Below are 18,620 nucleotides of genomic sequence, written 5' to 3' on the forward strand. Positions count from 1 at the left end.
TGAGTTAGTCTTGATTTCTTTCAGAACGTGGGCCTGTGAACTGGGCTGGTTTTCTTGGCCAAATGGATAGTGGAGCATGGATGAAGGTATGTGGTAGAAGGGTCACGATGGTCCCCGCTACATGGACATCCAGGCCAAAAGTGAGCCACACAGGAGGTGCTTCACTGTGTCACCAGTTAGTCCGCTTTGTCACAAATGATCCAGGCCTTTTACAACATCTGGGAATTCTTCACAATTTCCTTGAGGGCAGGAATAGTCTGTTACTCATCTTAGTCCCCATGTGTCCTCCCTGCTCTGCCCTCCCCCACACAAGTTGTCCCCACCACTATACGCCGCAGATGGTGCCCAAGACAGGAAAGACACTCGTGTTTGTTGAGCTGACTTCAACAAATGTTTCTCAATGAAGTCTTTTTGACTTATAGCTGAATGTCCGTCTGTTAAATGTTCTTCAGGGAGTCACATAAAGTGGCTGTGAGTTCTTATTGATGTGTGTGGGCTTAGTTGACAGGCGAGTCGAATCTGAAGAGTCTGGCGATGAGGAAGGGAAGAAGCAGAGCTGCGGTATAGTGGCGGACCTCAGTGAGCACAGCCTAAAGGATGGAGAGGAGCAGGGGGAAGAGGACCCAGAAGGTACCAGGCCGAGTTAAGAGCCTTAAAAACTCTAAGGGGGGAGGGTGCGGCCGTGTTGCATGTGATCTGCCCAACCCCACCACACCGCGTTGTGTGGTGTGGAGGCAAGGGCAGTGGGAGGACTGCTACTCGGGAGGGGCATTCATTTGGCTGGTTCTTGATCTGCTGATGTGGCAGTAGAGGCCCGCAGGGGCTGGTGGCCATACTCTTGGAGCATTGCGCCCCCTGAGGCACTCCCTTCGTGGGCTGACTCATTTATGCCACTTGCAAGCAGGATGCTTTTTTTTTTTTTTTTTTTTTTTTTAGTTCCACTGAAGCAAATGCTACTACTAATAACATTATTAGTACTGGCGTGTCATCTGAGACAGAATCAGAAAACTGTTTTATTAGCCATATATTCAGAATACAAGATTTGAAAAAAAAAAATATTTTCGCTGATGATGCTTTTGTTTCCTATCCTAGTCATGTAAACTAATTTCAGAATAGCACCTTTAGTATTTTAGAGAAGTCATTTCTTTTTTCTTTTTTTTTTTTTAAGATTTTATTTATTTATTTGACAGAGAGGTAAAGAGCACAAGTAAGGAGAGCAGTATGCAGAGGGAGAGGGAGAAGCAGGCTCTCCGCTGAGCAGGGAGCCCAATGTGGGACTCAATTCCAGGACCGGGGGATTATGACCTGAGCCAAAGGCAGCTGCTTAACCTACTGAGTCACCCAGGCGCCCTAGAGAAGTCATTTCTAAGTCATGCTTCACCATATGAGAGGCCTGAAGTTTGACTCCTAAATTGCTAAGATGTTAGGAAAATTGTTTCATGCAGAAAATATCTCAGTAGCCTCCTGTTTTAGTGATTAAAAACAGCAACAAAATTAATTTAGAGATGAGAAAAGTAAGTTCTCGGTCGATAGTGGTGGTTTTTCACCCTCCCCAACCGTGATCTTTGTTGGTTTGGTTAGAAAAAATTGATTTACATTGAAAAGAATGAGAGAGGGCATATGAACAGACAGAAAGATGTGCAGGATACATTAGTAGAAAACAACAGCACGTTTCCAAACGGTATGCATGTCGAAGTCTTACTGTTAAAATGGTTAATAATATCTAAGTTTTAACATGCGTTAAAGAGAAAACACATCAAACTGCAGTTGAAGGTCTCTGAACAGCAGGTTTGAGAGGGTGCTGTACCTTCTGCATTGTCTAGATTTATATGCATGTATGGACTTGTAAAGTAGTAATAGTCATGCTCTACCCTTATGGTGATAAAACCCACAAATTCTAAAAAAAAAAAAAAAAAAAAAAAAACACCTAATTTTTAAAATAACATGGTGCTCTGTGCCAGTGAAGATGATTGGTAACTATGGCAACCTAATTTTAAGGCAAAGGGAGATTACCACAAAAGTATCAGCCACATTTACTTTGGAGCTCCAGAGTAGATATTCTGGAAGCGGCGTGGGTGGAATAAGTACATGGGAGTGAAGGATGGAAGCTTTCGTTATGTCTAACTGAGTCACAGAAAGACCAAGAGGGTGGGAGCATCACCTGCTCTCCCATCCGAACATCCGGCACTCATGGAGGACTGGAGAGTTGGTGGGGCCCTGTCCTGGGGATTTTCTCTCCCTGGGTGGTGAGTGCAGGCTCCTGGGGGCTCACACTGGGGCTCACGGTGATAGAGTAGAGCAGCTGGACTTGAACCCAGCTTATCCGAACCCAGCGTTCTTTGTTCCAGATGACTAGCTAATTAAAAGCACTCTGGAAAATGTTAAAAATGGGGGTGGGGATGAGCACTTGGGTGTCTCAGTCGGTAAGCTGCTGCCTTTGGCTCAGGTTTTGATCCCAGGGTCCTGGGATCAAGTCCCACATCAGGCTCCCTGCTCATCAGGGAGCCTGCTTCTTTCTCTCCCACTACCCCCTGCTCTTGCATGTGCTCACTCTCAAGTAAATAAATGAAATATTTAAAAAAAAAAAAAAAAAAACCTCTGGAAATTTGTAGTCTTATAAGTCCTTAAGAGAAATCGGGCCTTGGTGCTCCCACCTGTATTTACTTAAGTCCTAAGTTCAAATAAAATTCAAATGTGTCAACTGTTACCTTTCACTTATTTTCCTTAACTTATTTTAAAAAAAGAAAAAGATGAATACATGATAGATTTGGGGAAACATTCTAGGCTGGTAACTATTGCAGAGGTTAAGCTGTTCTGAGGGGCCTGCCCTGAGTGCTGGGCGTGCTACAGACACAGCCACATTAAGCTGTGTGACCACCTGTCCTATGGAGCCCAGGCCTGGTCTCTACCCACCGGCCGTGCTCAGTTGTCTGCAGTGCTGCCTTGCCCTCTCACGGTGTCCTGGTGTGGATGCTGGGTGGCTTGGACACCTGCCTTCATTGTGCTGCCTCTCTCCTTACAGCTTCCACAGTTCACGATCTTGGATTTGTGCCATCTGGGGGCGAGGAGTAATTTGGGTATATCTCTTGGTTTTGCCCAACTCCTTTTATTTCATTCCTATGTTGGTTGACACCTTGTAAAGTTATAGCAAATAATTCCAGTAAATAATAAACTGTAGCAAACAACATATTTTTTTGACTGGGTTAGAAGACTGAATTAGCCAGTGCCAGCCAGTGCTGAATGGTTAAGCTGGTCAAGTGCTCCTCTCAGCTGCCTCCAGTCAAGGGCCAGGCTGGCCAGCAGACAGAGTGAACCCCTGGTCCTTGGGAGGTGCCAGGAGCATGAGGTCTGAGGGCTGCAGGCCCATTCCATGGCAGAAGCAGATATAGCTTTGCAGTAGGGGGGCAGGCAGCAGTAGGAACCAGGCAAAAACAGCAGTGCGGACAGCCGCTTTCCAGGAGAGCGGGGGCCACATGCTCCCATTACGAGCATGTCAAGCCAGGCGGCCCAGTTTCCTCAGCGAGCCAGAAGGGACATTAGAGAAGTGTCATCCAGTCACAGTATATGACCTCATTCAGATGCTAAGACTGAGGGGAGAAATTGTCAGACATGGATGAAATCCAAGGATCGCTGTTATTGTTTTCAAGCACTGAGCTGTTTTTAGACACGCACACATCCATCAGTTCAGGAGAAACGAAGACCAGGAAGCTGCTGATGGCAGGCCATTGGGCCAGGGCCTAAGCTCATTGCACAGCTCTCCCCCAGCACTGGGGCAGGGGGGTCTCTGCAGGGAGCAGCTCGTGCCTCCGGCGGAGAAGTGTGTTTAAATCAGTCAGGGCTCTCCAGTCCCTCTGTCAAGCTGTCCTTTGTTTTGGTGTCCTCTTTGCAGAGATGAGTGTTTATAGATTCGAGACCACTTTCCAAAGCAATAAAAGGCACATCCTAGAACATCTGACATGCCCAGCATGAGCAGTGTTCACATGGTCTAATTTATTGCCACGGACGAGAAAGTAGAGGGCCAGCTGCTTCCAGCTGGGCAGCTCTGGGCTGCTCCCCTACCTCCCACTGGGCTCACCTGAGGCTCTGTCGGCCTCTCCCCTCCTTCCTGCAAACAGTTTCAGGCTACATGTCCTTCCAGGCAAGTTTAGTGGCACACATAGAAGTTTGGAGAACTTTGCTGGTCGCCGAGTTCAGGAACATCTGAATACTTGAAAGGCGACTGTGACTGGAGCAGTGCATTAACCCTGCCGCACCATCCAGAGCCTCCATGTGCCGCCGCGTGGCTTCTGCTGGGCTTGATTTCACTGAGCCAGGCAGCCCAAGTCCCAGGGCCACGGACACTAGGGTTCTGAATGGGCTTTGTTTTTCCTTCTCATTTTTTCAGAAGGACAAGAGCTGCCTGTGGATATGGAAACCATCAGCCTGGACAGAGATGCAGAGGTAATGCCCCCTGCTGGCCGCAGCCTCGGGGGCCATGGTGATGGACCACTCTGACTGTCAGGGTGTCTTTTATGGAGGTTCCAGATTAGTAAGTGATTTCCTAGGCAAGGTCGTCTGTGCCCCACTCGGTTGGGTCAGATTCCTTGTGTCCTGGTTGTTTCTAATACTGGTGGTTGAAACTCCAGATCTGGAACCAGAGGATTGGGTGGCCAATGAACCACCCTTGTCATCTGAATGACACGAGTAGGTCTGGTGATTGCATTGTCCATGGCAGTGCCTCAATCTCCCCAACATCGGAAGCACACCGAACGCTGACAGCTCCGGGCAGGCGGGAGACTACAGGAAGCCTCACCTGGGCACCCCCCCACCCCACCCCAAGCCCACAGCTGGCAGCGGCTGCCTGGGCCCATGTTTGCACTCAGGGGGCTGGGGGGAAGACAGACTTTACTCGCTGCTCATTTTTATGTCAGACTGCCAGCGAGCATCTTGCAGCCGTCCTCTGTGTCACTGTGGCCTGTCTACAGGCTTGACAGTGTGTCCTCACCCTCCCCTGCACCCACCTCCAGGAAGCAGGTCTTTAGGTGCTGCTCGGCAGCTCGATTTCTTCTTCATTTCAGGACGTTGATCTAAATCACTACCGCATTGGGAAGATTGAGGGGTTCGACGTGCTGAAGAAAGTGAAGGTGAGGGCAACTCTGTCCTTCCTCTGGAGGGGATGCTGACACCCTGGAGCCCATCCCATCCAAGGGGTGCAGGCACATGCCTAACTGGGGGTTGGTTCTGCTGGCCCGTGTCCTGAACTGCCATCGGCACTTTGTATCCTAAATATGGCGGGGTCTGCAGCACTATCCAGGAGGTCGACAGCCGCTCCCCTAGGCCAGACAGTGAGCCGGTGCAGAGCCTACCTGCAGTTAAGCACACCCAGACTGTAGTCCTTACCTCGTTCAGTTCAGTTTGTTCAAAATTGAGCCCAGTGCCAGTTTGCTCTGCTGGGAAATAGCACGCCCAACCCTAACCAGTGCCTCCCTCACCAAGGAGGTCTGTCAGTGCGAGGCCTGCCTCCAGCCCCTCTTTGGGTGTCTGTCCATCGTCTCCATTGTTGGCACGTTTCTAGAAGACAACGGGAGCATGAAAAGTGCATCCCCTGCCCTGGAAGGCTGGTGCTATGACACAATTGGCATCTCGTGGCCTCCCTGTTGCCTGTGTCAACTGTCCTTTTTCATCCCTCAGACTCTCTGCCTCCGTCAAAATTTAATTAAATACATTGAAAATCTGGAGGAGTTACAGAGTCTGCGAGAGCTGGATCTTTATGACAACCAAATCAAGAAGATTGAGAATCTGGAGGCGCTGACACAGTTGGAGTGAGTCATGAGTCCGGGGGACGACTGTGGGGCTTGCTCCATCTCCCCGGAACCACCCCTGGGCCCCAGCTCCCAGCCCTGGGGGCCACCTCTGCCACAGGGTCCTGCCGAGAGCCTGGCGGGCAGCTGGGGTGGTGTGTGGCCCACCTGGTCGGGGGGCTGCTTCCAGCTTACTTGCATTCTGAGCCTCATGCCACCTGGGCTCTTTTAAAACTGAAATGCTTTGCTTGTTCTCAGGATTCTAGATATTTCTTTCAATCTGCTGAGAAACATTGAAGGAGTCGACAAGCTGACACGACTGAAGAAGCTCTTCCTGGTTAACAATAAAATCAGTAAGATCGAGAACATAAGCAACTTACACCAACTGCAGATGCTGGAGCTGGGCTCCAACCGCATCCGGGTAGGTGCGGGCATGTGGCTAGGGGCCTGGCCTTGGGGACTGGCGGTGGTGGGTGCTGGGGTGTGTGCTTGGCTACGTGCTCCATATGGTGGTTGGGTTTGATTTCCCAGGAAGAGAATGTTAACTTCAGGTCAGTGTTAATAAGAACGTGGTCTAGCCCTTTCTCTGCACAGAAATTTCATTTGTTCTTCATCCAGATCACAGCCTAAACCTTAGCAAAGCATCCCAGTTACATTCCACCCGAGTGAAGCACTTTGGTTTTCATATGCTGAGGTTGTGTTCTTTGGTGGCCTCTCTGAGATGACAGTGTCCCAGACACGGCAGAGTTGTGGCTTATAGTGACCTGACCTGCACACAGGCTGTAGGAAGCATGTTGCGACTCAGTAACTTGGTTGGCCCATTCTCCCTGGGCAGCTGCATACAACTTGGACACACCCCACGGCACCCTTACATCCTGCCAACATTCTGTCTGACCTCTGGGAGCACTGAGCAGAGGAGACAGAAGAGGCTTCAGTAAAGAGGTTGGTGTCCGTAGGAGCAGGCCTTTACCCATCTGACGATAGCTACTGGGCAGAGCCCCTGGTAGAAACCCAGGAGTCACAGAAGGGCTGACATTGGCGGGTGGGTGGGGAGGTGGTCGCAGCCAGCAAAGAGGAGGAAGGGTCACCAGGACAGTGATGAGGATCTCTGCTAGCCAGAAGACCACCTGACATCCCAGTGAAGACAGTTGTCCCAAGCACTTCTTCCCCCACCTCTGTGTTGCAAACAGCCCTCCATCTAGCTCTTGGACATCACAGCACACTGTACCCAACCCAGCTTGGCCCTTAAGAGCTGGGCAAAGTGCAAACCCAGGAGGGCCTCCTGGGACAGTTGTGAGCAAAGTAGCATGTAGCAAAGTAGCCTGTTTAAAACTAAAGAGTGAAGAGTGGTCCAGATGTCAGATTTTATCAAGTATCTCTCTCTGCAGCATTTCTAGGAGAATGGTGGCTCACTGTACATCAGCGTAGGCAGTTCAGGAAGCCCTGCCCCTGAATCCTCATCCTCCAGTCCTGCTGTGATGTGCAGGGTGGGATACACCTGCCTCCTGCCCTGCTGGTGGATTAGCATGTGCCCAAAAGCTGGCAGTGAACTCTGGAGGGAAGTAGGCCCAGTCAGTTAGCACGTTCTGGGCCACCTGCTCTCTGCAAGGCACTGAGATTGATGGTTGAGTAGAGGAGCAGGGGATTCTGGTAGGGAGGGAGGGTTGTGGATCCTGAGATGGGGGACAGAGAGCCATGGAATGGGGGTGCCTGCTCCCAGGAATCTTGGGTGGCATCCTGAGGTCAGGGCCGCTTCTGTGGAGACCGAGGTTCCCAGAATGCATTTTAACGAACCCTCCATGGAATAATGAATCGTGTGAGCTCTGAGCTTCAGCCGTTGATGGGGGGCTGCTCACCTGTGGATGCCCCCTGACCTCGGGCTTATGAGGCTTGGGGTAAGCCTGGGAGATGAGACCTTGGCCAAGCCACATTTTAAGTGAGATTTCAGTGGAGAATTTCCAGAGTCGACAGATAACTTGCCCCCAACCAGGGCCGCAGTCCAGATGGCTGTGTCTCCTTGCCCGGGCCCCTCGCCCACCCTGCTCCAGCTGGTTGGCCACACAATATTCACTGTGACCCTGTCTTTTTCACAGGCAATTGAAAATATTGACACGTTAACCAGTCTGGAGAGTTTGTTTTTGGGGAAAAACAAGATCACTAAACTTCAGAACCTGGATGCACTTACCAACTTGACGGTGCTCAGTATGCAGGTACTGACCCGCCTTCATGCCCCTGTGGTCAAGCCCCGGCTGGGGCAGAACTGCCCAGCACCCCGCACACTCGTCTTCCGCCATGTCCGGAATCAGCGCTCCCTTCATCATCAGGGAGCCACTGAAATGTTAGGTTTCAGAGACTCCACATCCATACACATAAAAGGTCCTTCCCTGGGTGGCTTCTAGCTACAGGGTCGTCTCAAGAAGGCTGAGCTTGTGCTAAGGCTTCCTGAAGCATCTGGCTCCATGGTGGAAGCTTCCACACCCACACAGAGAGCAGAGCCCTGTGTTTGCAAGTTGGCAAGCCCCTGAGTACGCCAGGCCCTCGAGGTGAGGTGCCATAGCGTGTGCTGAGCGTGGCGGGTCTCCCCAAAACCAGTTGTACCTTTTGCAAAGTAGACGTTCTGCAGACTCTTTTCTTAAAAAGGACCATATACTTTGCATTACAATGTATATTAAAAGAAGTGCAAAGTAATTTATTTTAAAATATTCAGTGAATTTGACATTTTTGAATGACTGAATTATGGGAGTAGACCTTTCCAGGCATATCTAAAGTGAGTACTTCCCCTAAAGGCCTCCACCTCTCACCCAGCATTTTAGCCCGCGCGACAGACTTGAAATGTGGAGTACACTTGCTACGTTCACTCCCTTCTGGCACACTCGGAATGCCGTGCCCTAGCATTAGGCCTCTCCAGGAGGAGCGGTCTCCTGTGCTAAGAGCCAATTTGTTCCCTCCCCTCTGCTGTTCTGAGGCTGTTGGCCCTCCGTCTTGCAGAGCAACCGGCTGACCAAGATGGAGGGTCTGCAGAGCCTGGTGAACCTTCGAGAGCTGTACCTGAGCCACAACGGCATCGAGGTCATCGAGGGCCTGGAGAACAATGTAAGATATGTGCTCGTGTGTCCGGGGCGGTGCGGGTGAGTCCGGTTCTGAAGAAGACTCGTTACCTCTAGGGGTCTATGGTTAAGACCATCCCCACTCACGCTGGGACACGCATGAAGTTCAGGTAGTCTCCGCTCTCCCCTGGGTGAGCGGGGAGCCAGTGCTGCACACTGCGGTCCCCAGCAGTACCTCGGCCTCTTCCCAGGGGCCCCAGCCTGTGGAGGGCTGGCAGGTGTCGGCAGCTGTCCCTCCCTCCCCATCCTGGCCACTGCACTTCCTGACCCATGGCTTTCCAGACCGCAGGGGCCAAGAGACCTCAGCTTTGAATTGACTTCCTGCACGTCCCTCCTCCTCCCTGCTTTTCAGCCACCCTCGCAGGGATGAGGAGGGCCTGTCCACCTCCCAGGGATAGCCCTGCTCTTGCCTCACACAGGACAGCCTTAGATGCGCTGAGCGGGGAGGGTGGGTGGCACTGGCCACTGCCTTTCTCAGCTGCCTGTAGGTAAGCCTGCTTTTCCTCCCTGCAGTAGTCGAGACAAATAAAATACTTTTTCTCATTCAATTTTACTGGGGTTTTTTTTTCTGTTTTGTTTATTGCCAGCAAAGGTAACCGTATGGTTACTTTTGTTATTCTAAACCTAGAATTTCAGTCTTAGTAAAGGCTTCTTTGGCTTCTGTGCCTCAGCCCCTGGGTCTAGTCACCGTTAGCCATGTTTTAGAGGGAAAACCACATTCTGAATTTCATTTTAGCACTACCCAGAATTTTTGAGGAGTTACAGTTGGCCCGTGATAAGCGTAGTCACCTTCCTTCACTTTGCAGTCAGACTGAGAGCTTATAGCCCAGCGAATCCACTGGGCGCACACTGGGGCCGTGCAGGATGGAGGGTGGAGGCCCAGGTGGGAGAGGCTGGACTCTACAGAGGCTGGGGACAGGGTTTTGTCTGCGGCATGGACAACGGAGCGCAGGTCCCCAGCAAATGGGAAAGAAGCGAAAGTGGAGAATTTTACCGGTAGACATGCTACACTGTGGTCTGGGTTCAACGCCAGATCATTGTTAGGCCTCTGAACAAAACAGAAAAAAAAAAAAAAAGAAAAAAGCAGTTGTGACTTTAAAGGTAATTAGTTATTAGAACATTTATCATTGGTCCAATGTGACAGTCTCTCCAGGGCTTCATTCAATTGGAAGTCAAATGTTCATTTAAGTTTTTTCTCTTAATTGATCTGGAATTTATTTTTGTTCTGGGAAGTAAGGAAGTAATGTATGTTTTTCCCAAATGGCAAATCCCCGTCCCAGTACCAACTATGATGCCACCCCAGTACCAACTATGATACCCCACCCCACGCAGCCCCCTCCCTGCGCACACAGCTGTCCGTGGTGAGTCACTGCACAATGGACACCCTGTCTGCTGAACTTGCTCGCCACCCCCCGCCCAGTTCCTACCCACCTCCCTTTTTTTGGGGGGGTGGGAAGCAATTCTCTACTGGTTTGCTTTCAGATGAGCTTTCAAAACACTGTCCAGCTCCCCAGAAAAACACAGGACAGTGTCGAGCACATAACCAAGTCCCTCTGCTCAGGGTCCCAGGCCCAGTCCTGCCAGCCACAGCGTCCCTGGGACCGAGACTTCGCGCAGAGTCCGCACTGCGACCGAAGCCTGCCTGCATCTCTGCACGTGTACCCGGTGACACCAGGCACCGCAGGACAGGCTCAGAGGGCTGGAGGTCACTGCGGGGGCAACCCCCACCCTCTTCTGCCAAGACCCGCTAAGTCCCTGTTTGCTATAGACCCCATCCCCCAGGCAGGAGCCTCCTGCCGCGCTGCACTCACACCACAGCCTGAGCGCACATGATGAGCCCAACACAAGCTACACAGAGGAACTCCTCATCTACGTGCCCATGCTCAACTGGCATGTGACACGGCATGGACCCTGTGGCTGCCTGGAGGGTGACTGGCCAGCACTCTTGCTAGGTGACATGGTGGGGCAGAGGGCGGGCCCTCAAGGAGTCAGACACCGGAGCCAGAGCCCCTCTGAGTCAGCATGGCTGCGGACTACGGGCTGACGAGTGTGTTCACGGATTTGTTTTTATTTTATTGAGACAGTTGGTAACTTTCCCTTAAAATTTGGGAAGGTTTGGAATCAGAATCCCAGGAACACAGCAGAAAATGTAAGAAGGGATTCACAGTCAGAAATGGGTACACAAGAAGGTTGTCAACCAACTTCTAAATGTTTCCCTTTTGATTTTAAGAAAAAATTGCTGGTTAGTTTGATTAAACCTGGTTTAGCAAGCAATGCAAGCTTTAACAGTCTTCGTTTTTACTATAGTGTTATTCAACTCTGTTCAATCTTGAAGCTGAGCTTCAAAAAAAATACTCCTGAGGCTTAGGTGATGTGAAAGACAGCATCTGCCGAGCACTCCTTGGAGAGGGGATCATGGGGTGCAGGCTGGAAACAGGAGACACAGTGTCTGGCCTGCAGAGAGAGGGTGCTCAGTCACTCCAGACACTGCTCCAGCAGAGCCGAGCACTCCTTCCGCTCTCTCCTATGAGCTGTAAATCCCAGGCCAGCGCCCTACCCGCTCTCTCTCCACACCGGGGCCTTCCTCCTCGCCCCTTCCTCCTGGTGGCCTCTTCCCAGAAGAAGGGCGTCCTCTGGGAGAACAGGCTGGGGCCACTAGTGCCCTCTCTCCCACCTTGGCTCTTACCTGGGCAGTTTCCTCCCCCAGTGAGCCCCAGGCTCCTCATCTCTAAGTGAAGACAAAAATACTATTCTGAGAATTACTTTTTTTTTTATATATTTTATTTATTTGACAGATCACAAGTAGGCAGAGAGGCAGGCAGAGAGAGAGGGGGAAGCAGGCTCCCCGCTGAGCAGAGAGCCCGATGCGGGGCTCAATCCCAGGACCCTGAGATCATGACCTGAGCCGAAGGCAGAGACTTAACCCACTGAGCCCCAGACTCCTAGACCCCTAGGCGCCTAGGCGCCCCTGAGGATTACTTTTTTTTATAAAGATTTAATTTATTTATTTGACAGAGATCACAAGTAGGCAGAGGGTCAGGCAGAGAGAGGAAGGGAAGCAGGCTCCCTGCTGATCAGCGAGACCGACATGGGGCTGGATCCCAGGACCCTGGGATCATGACCTGAGCTGAAGGCAGAGGCTTTAACCCACTGAGCCACCCAGGTGCCCCTGATTATTATTTTTGTGGTATTGTACATGTCCTCAAGATAGACTGAGTAGATGTGGCTACAAGTGTCACCGCTTCTTCAGAGCCCACCCAGATGCCCCCATGCAACAGAGCCCCCTCGCCCCCCACCCTGAGCCCCAGGCCTGCCCTGCTTCCAGGAAGGTGTTACTGTGCTCTTCCAGGACCATGTGTCTCGCCAGGATGGGGACCCTGGCATGCAGGGGTCTGGGAGTCTGGGGCTGGGAGCATCAGGTACCAGGAGTGATTGATGAGCGCTCTGCACAGTGGCTGTGAGGGTTCCGTGTGGGAGCAAAATGGGTGGCCTGCATCTCCATCCTGTTAGGACACTCCTGTGCCGTGAGGGTGGAGAAGGTGCCTCGCCCTGCAGCTCTAAGCTGGGCCCTTGATGCCATGTGCGCGGTCACACAACCATTGTTGAACTGAGATAATCCAGGAAAAATCTTATCTCCTTATTTTAGAACAAACTCACGATGTTGGACATTGCATCAAATAGAATCAAAAAAATTGAAAACATCAGCCATCTAACAGAGCTGCAGGAGTTCTGGGTAAGTGGATACATGCTGGGGTTGATGTTGCTTCTGCTGAAATGGTACCTCAGAGCAGTGTGCTGTGAGTGAGGGCAGGAGCGTCAGCCCCAGAGCCCCCAAGAGGGTGAGGTGGGTTGGCACTGTCGCCAAGTTTGGTGTGGGCTTTGTCTGTGGGTCGGCGTCACCCGGGAGCAGAGTCTCCAGCCCCACATTACTCCAGATGGAGAGACCCTGGAATTGCTAAACCCGGCCCAGGAGCTCATGCATTCAATGCGGACATGCCCCCCAGAAGGAGAAGGCGGTGGGCTTGTGCAGCCCGTCCTCCTGGACTTTGCTGAGTCTTCTCTCATATGTTGTTTGGGGAGTCAAGTCGCAGAGCGAGTAAGAAGCAGTAGGGAGAGAAACAGGATGTAGGAAGTCTTAACTTCTGGACTCCTCTGCACGCATTGCCAAATGATCCCTGAGACAAGGCCCTCTGCATGAGAGCCCATGGGCGTCTGTACTGCCTATCCCCAGGCTCGTGGCCCTGCTGGGGTCCCTGCTCACTTCTGACCCTGTGATGCTATGAGCCGAGTGTTGTCCTGGATGTACTCAGTCCGACCAGGATTCGTTCTGAGTCTCGGGCATGATCCTTCCTCATCCAACCACGCTGCTGACCCTACTCACAGCCTGTGTGGTTTTCTTTCCTCATCTTAAAAGATCATCTGGGTGTGCCTTGAACATAGGTACCCTGCTGTGAGAATGTCCCCAGCCCCTTGTTAATAACACTGGGTCTTAGGTAGTGTCAGGTTGTGATGCCAGCGCAAATCTGGGGACACCAGACCCAGAATTAGAGGTAGGAAAGAAAAGGGTCACAGGCTGGGGACACCAGCCAGCCACCATGAGCCCAGTGGGTCTAGTGTGCAGCCTACCCCTACAGGAAGGCATAGCTGGGGATAGGCTGCTTGGATCAGAGCAAAGGGATTTGGCTCTGGAGAGGCCAAGGAACCATATAGAGAAACCCAAGGTCAAATGAGGAGCCCTATGGCAGAGGGCCTGGGTGACAGGGACTCCAGATGATCCTGAAGCCGTGTTTCTAAAACATGTGGTCCCTTCTACGTGACCTGCCAAGGGACAAGAGCGTGGGACCTGGGGCACTGAGACCACAGGTAGGGGCTGGCGGGGCACCCCACCATCAGGGAGGCAGGCAGGCTGGCAGTTGCTCAAAGCTGGATAGTCCCCACCCCTGTGACACCCAGGACATCTGCTGCTTAGACCCCAGATGGAGACAGTTAAGTGAGGCCGAGCTTACAGCACTTGACCGTGTCTGAATGCTCTCTCCTCTGGTCTCCTGATCCCAGTAGCCCTGTGAAGCAGGCAGGATTGTGCATTCCAGAGGGGAGCCCGCAGACCGGGAGCTCCCTAGTCCTGCCATGCTCATACCACATGTGGGGGTGCCCAGTTGGTAACCAGTCTCTGAAAGAGATGTGGGAAGCCAGTCCTCATAAATTTTTAATCACCCAAATTCTGTGTTTCTTGATGTTCTATTTGTTCTGCCAATTACCAACAGAAGGATATTGAAATATCCCAGTCATGACTGTGGATATGCTTTCTCCTGTCAGCGCCATCAGCTTTTGCTTCTTGTATTTTGAAGGTTTTTATTAGTTGCACAGACATGTAGGATTATAGTGTCTTTTTGAAACATTGTCTTTTCATCATATGGAATGTCCCTTTTCCTCACCGCCCTCTGTTCTTGTCCTGAGGTCTACTCTGTGTTAATCTGGCCATTTTGTCTTTCTCCTGATTACTGTTTCCATGGGTATCTTTCTTCATCCATTTACTCAACCTGTGTCTTCATAATAAGTAAAATGTATCTCTTATAGACCACACAAGGGTTTTGTTTTTTTACCCAGTCTGACCCATCTCTGCCTTTGTTTCTTTTTTTTTTTTAAACCTTTTTTTTTTTTAAGATTTTATTTATTTATTTGTCAGAGAAAGCAAGGCAGAGTGGCAGGCCAAGGCAGAGGGAGAAGCAGGCTCCCTGCTGAGCAAGGAGCCCGATGCGGGACTCGATCCCAGTACCCTGGGATCATGACTTGACCCGAAGGCAGCCGCTTAACCGACTGAGCCACCCAGGCATCCCCCATCTCTGCCTTTCAAGCGAGATGTTTATCCTACTTATATTTAATATAATTGCATTTACTTGCATCCTGTGCCATGTGGGTTTAAGTCGGCCATCTTGCTGTTTGTGTTTTATTTGTTCCTTTTTCTCTCTTTTCCTACCTTCTTTTGGATTGGGAGAAATTGTGTTATTTTGGGGATAGTCCATTTTATTTCCACTCTTGGAAACCTATGTGTTTTGTTTTTAGTGACTGTTTTAGGAATCACAAAGTGTATTTTTAATTTATCACAGTGTTCAAGTAATATTACACCACATCACAAATAACGGAAGAAGGAACACACTTCCTTTCCTCTCCAACAGCTAACATTGTCTTATGTTTTACTTTTAATAGGCTATAAACCCCATGATAGGTCACTGTATCAGTTATCTTTTAAGGAAATTTAATTTTTTTTTTTTTTTTTTTAAGAGAGAGAGCACCCAGGTGGGTGGGGAAGGGCAGAGGGAGAGAGAAAATCCCAGGCAGGCTCTACACTGAGTGCAGAGCCCAACATGGGGCTCGATCTCATGACCCTGAGGTCATGATGTGAGCCAAAATCAAGAGTCATATGCTTAACAGACTGAGCCACCCAGCTGCCCCAAAGGAAATTTAATAACAAGAAAACTGACTCATTTTACCATTGATGGCATTTTTTAGTCTTTTGTATAGTTCTCACTGTGGCGTTTACCTTCCACCTGAAGAATTTTAACATTTTTTATTGGGCAGCATGCCGTAAACCAATTATTTCTGCTTTGATTGATCTGGAAAAGTCTCTGCTTTGCTTTAATTCTTGGAGGGTAGAGTTACAGGTGCACGGTCCTGGTGTGGCAGCTTGGTGGGAGGCTGTCTTACAACACTGAGAACTTACCCTGTTGGGCCCCGGTTCTCACTGTTTCTGATGGGAAGTGGTTCATTGTTCTTGTCCTTGTTCCCTCATGTGCGATACGTCTTCCTCCCTCTAGCTGCTATTTTATGTTCTTTTTATCACTTTTCTTTCTTGCCACTTGCCTGTCATATGTTATTGAGCTTTTTGGATCTATGGGTGTATAGTTTTCAAAGTCAAATGCAGAAAACTTTTGAAAATAATTTCCTCAAACAGTTTTTCTGCCTCCTTCCCCCAGCTTCTTCCTAAAACCCCCAGTGACATGTATGTTGTCGAGCACTTGGCAGCTGGGCCTCTGGCTTTTATGTTGTGTGCTCTCATTTGTATGACTTCTCCTGTGTCTGCGACGTCATGATCTTCTCTTCCATGACATTCATGTGCTGTAACCTCATGTACTCAACTTTTTATCTCAGATATTATATTTTTCAACTCTGAAGAAAATTTGGTTGTCTTTTTGTAGCTTCTGTTTCTCCTCTTATGTGTGTTTTCCTTAAAGCCTTCCTTTTTCAAATGGCTAATAATTTTTGTATTGGGTGCTGGCCATTAGGATGGTAAGTTACTGGGGCACCTGGCTGGCTCAGTCAGTAGAGCATGCCACTCTTGGGGCTGCAAGTTCAAGCCCCACGTTAAACGTAGAGATTATGCAAAAATAAAATTCTTTTTGAAAAAAGAGAGATGTTCAGTTATTGACTCTCTGGATTTTTGTTGTTTTCCTTTAAAGCATATTGGACTTTTTATCTAGCAGATAGTTGAGTCACCCCATGGTCCTTTCAAGACTTGTTTTCAGCTTTATTAGTGTGAGTCTAAGAAGCCTGCCCTCTAAGGTTTCTCTGCTCTGTTTCTAGCCTGTGACCCTTGGGTATCTAGCAAATGCCCAGGCATTTAGTGAGGTCTCTGCCTGTGGTTGGTGGGAGCACAAACACATCCTTTCCCTGCATGAGCTCGGGCCTTGCCCAGATCATGGCTTCTGGCGGCTGCTCTGGGGCCAATCCACACTCCCGTTTTCAGTCCGAGATTCCAGGGGACACCAGGTGCTCTTCTGGAGCTTTTTCCCTGAGGAGCTCACTCCTCTCCAGGAATTCCAGCTACTTCTGCCTCCCCAAACTGCATTCCCTGCCTCCGCTCAGAAGGCCACCAGTCTGTGCTTGGGCCCCCCTGTGGTCTGCAGAGGACTCCAGGCAGAAGGCCAGGGAGGAGAGAGGTCACCTCCCTTGTTTTCCTGCTCTCAGGAATCACCGTCCTGTCTTGCCTGTTGTCCAACGTATGCCAAATGTGGTTTCTTGTTCTTTGTCCTTTTGGCTTATGACAAAAAGGCAAATCCAGCTCTGTTTATTCTATCACTTGAAGTCCTATTTCTTTTTTTAATTTCATTTTCCTGTCTCACTCACCCACTGCAGTGTGTGAGCTCCGTGAGGCAGAGGAATGTGTTGCTCACTCTTCACTTCAGTGGCCCTTAGAGCAGTGCCTGGCACACGGCTGGATGAGAGGAGGGAACTTAGGAGGGGAAGTTGGTTAGTTGGGCAGAGACCATCTGTAAGTAACATTGGAAAACATGCTTGTGCAAATATGTGCGCTAAAGGCTTTAATATTCATGTATTGAACACAGCTCATACAGAGGTGCCACTAGAAGAGGAGGGTAAAGGGGCACCTGGGTGGCTCCGTCAGTTAAGCATCCAACTCGTGACTTCAGCTCAGGTCATGATCTCATGAGCCGTAAGATGAAGCCCCACATTGGGGTCCATGCTCAGCATGGAGCCTGCTTGGGATTCTCTCCCTGCCTCTCCCTTTCCCTGTCCTTCCCCCCAGTTGTGCTTGCTTGCTTACTTCCGCTCTCTCTAAAATATATATAAATAAAATCCTTTTTTTAAAAAATGGGGTAGAGCATAAACAAGTCACAGAGTAAGAAGTAACAGCTGCTTGTAAATACATAAAACATTTTCTATTTCATCAATTTTTTAAATACACGAAGACTGTGAGCTGCAGTGTTTGGGCTGTCAGGTGGGCGGCGGTCTGTGCTGCAGTCAGTGCCCTGGGGATGCCGGCAGGACTCTCGGCACCGCACAGGTTCTGTGGGGGCTTCAGAGCCCCGAGACCCCAGCAAAATGAGGAGGAAGTCGAAGATTTATTTACAAAAACACAAAAATGTCAGGATTCCTTGTTCTACATTGGCAATAGCTTTGTATTTTCTAATGAGAAAGTCTATGTGTTCATTATAAAAAAGAAAAAGTTAAGATTACAAAAAAGAAAGACAAATCTGTCTTTTCCTTGCTTTTAGTGTTTAGTGTCCAGTTTAGAAGAGATTATAAACCCAGACCTTATAAAAGCAGTTGCCCAGATTTTCTTCTGAAACTTTAGGTTTGTATTATTCAGTTTTTCCACCGCAGGGAATAATAAATTATGGTATATTCCTGTGATGAAATATGCTGCTATGAAGCAAGGCCTTCAAATGACGTTTGCGAAAGAGATTTAACTACAGAAAAATGCTCATGATATAATGTTGATGAAAAAGGAATGTGCAGAGTATTTTGGGGGAGATCCACGTATTATTAAACTCTGCTGTGGGCACATGCACAGAGAAAGGACCAGAAGTGTGGATGCAGATATGAGAAACCCTTGTCTCTGGATTGTAAACGTGTAGCTGGTTTTTCTGTTTCTCTTTATACTCTTTGGTTCCTCCAAGTCTCCCATAACAAGCATGTATTTCTTTCATAACTGAAAAACAAATGTGTAGAAAAGTGTATTCTAAGAGAATGAGAGGGACAACTTAGGCCAGCCCCTTTTCGCTGCAGTTGATGGCCTCCAGAACAGGCAGAAGAAAGAGCAGATCGACAGTGCTCTTCCTCGTGTGGGAAGTCTCAACTAGGTGTGATTCTTATTTTTTTTTAATACTGTATTTCCTACATCTCACCAATGAGCATTCTTCTGCCGGGAGGAAAAGGAGAAACAGGTGTATTTCAGGGGCAGCTGCTGAAGTGTGCTTCATGCCAGCAGGACTGC

At 49.6% G+C, this 18,620-nt stretch overlaps 1 protein-coding gene across 6 annotated transcripts in view; it reads left to right on the forward strand.

The window, feature by feature from the left end:
* The window catches only part of PPP1R7 (protein phosphatase 1 regulatory subunit 7), a 29,157-nt gene that overhangs the window by 2,683 nt on the left and 7,854 nt on the right, over nt 1–18,620 (forward strand). Inside the window, exons 2-10 of one of the 6 annotated variants that reach the window (XM_032857704.1) lie at nt 25–86; nt 502–642; nt 4,385–4,440; nt 5,058–5,123; nt 5,671–5,801; nt 6,039–6,201; nt 7,874–7,990; nt 8,769–8,873; nt 12,534–12,620. In XM_032857704.1, the coding sequence (XP_032713595.1) occupies nt 77–86; nt 502–642; nt 4,385–4,440; nt 5,058–5,123; nt 5,671–5,801; nt 6,039–6,201; nt 7,874–7,990; nt 8,769–8,873; nt 12,534–12,620 (876 nt within the window). In that variant the 5' untranslated portion in view covers nt 25–76. The other 5 variants (XM_032857702.1, XM_032857703.1, XM_032857705.1 and 2 more) reach the window with 5 other exon arrangements.

Source organism: Lontra canadensis, unplaced genomic scaffold (assembly GCF_010015895.1).
Source record: "Lontra canadensis isolate GAN:19392208 unplaced genomic scaffold, GSC_riverotter_1.0 scaffold13, whole genome shotgun sequence".
Lineage (NCBI taxonomy): Eukaryota > Metazoa > Chordata > Mammalia > Carnivora > Mustelidae > Lontra > Lontra canadensis.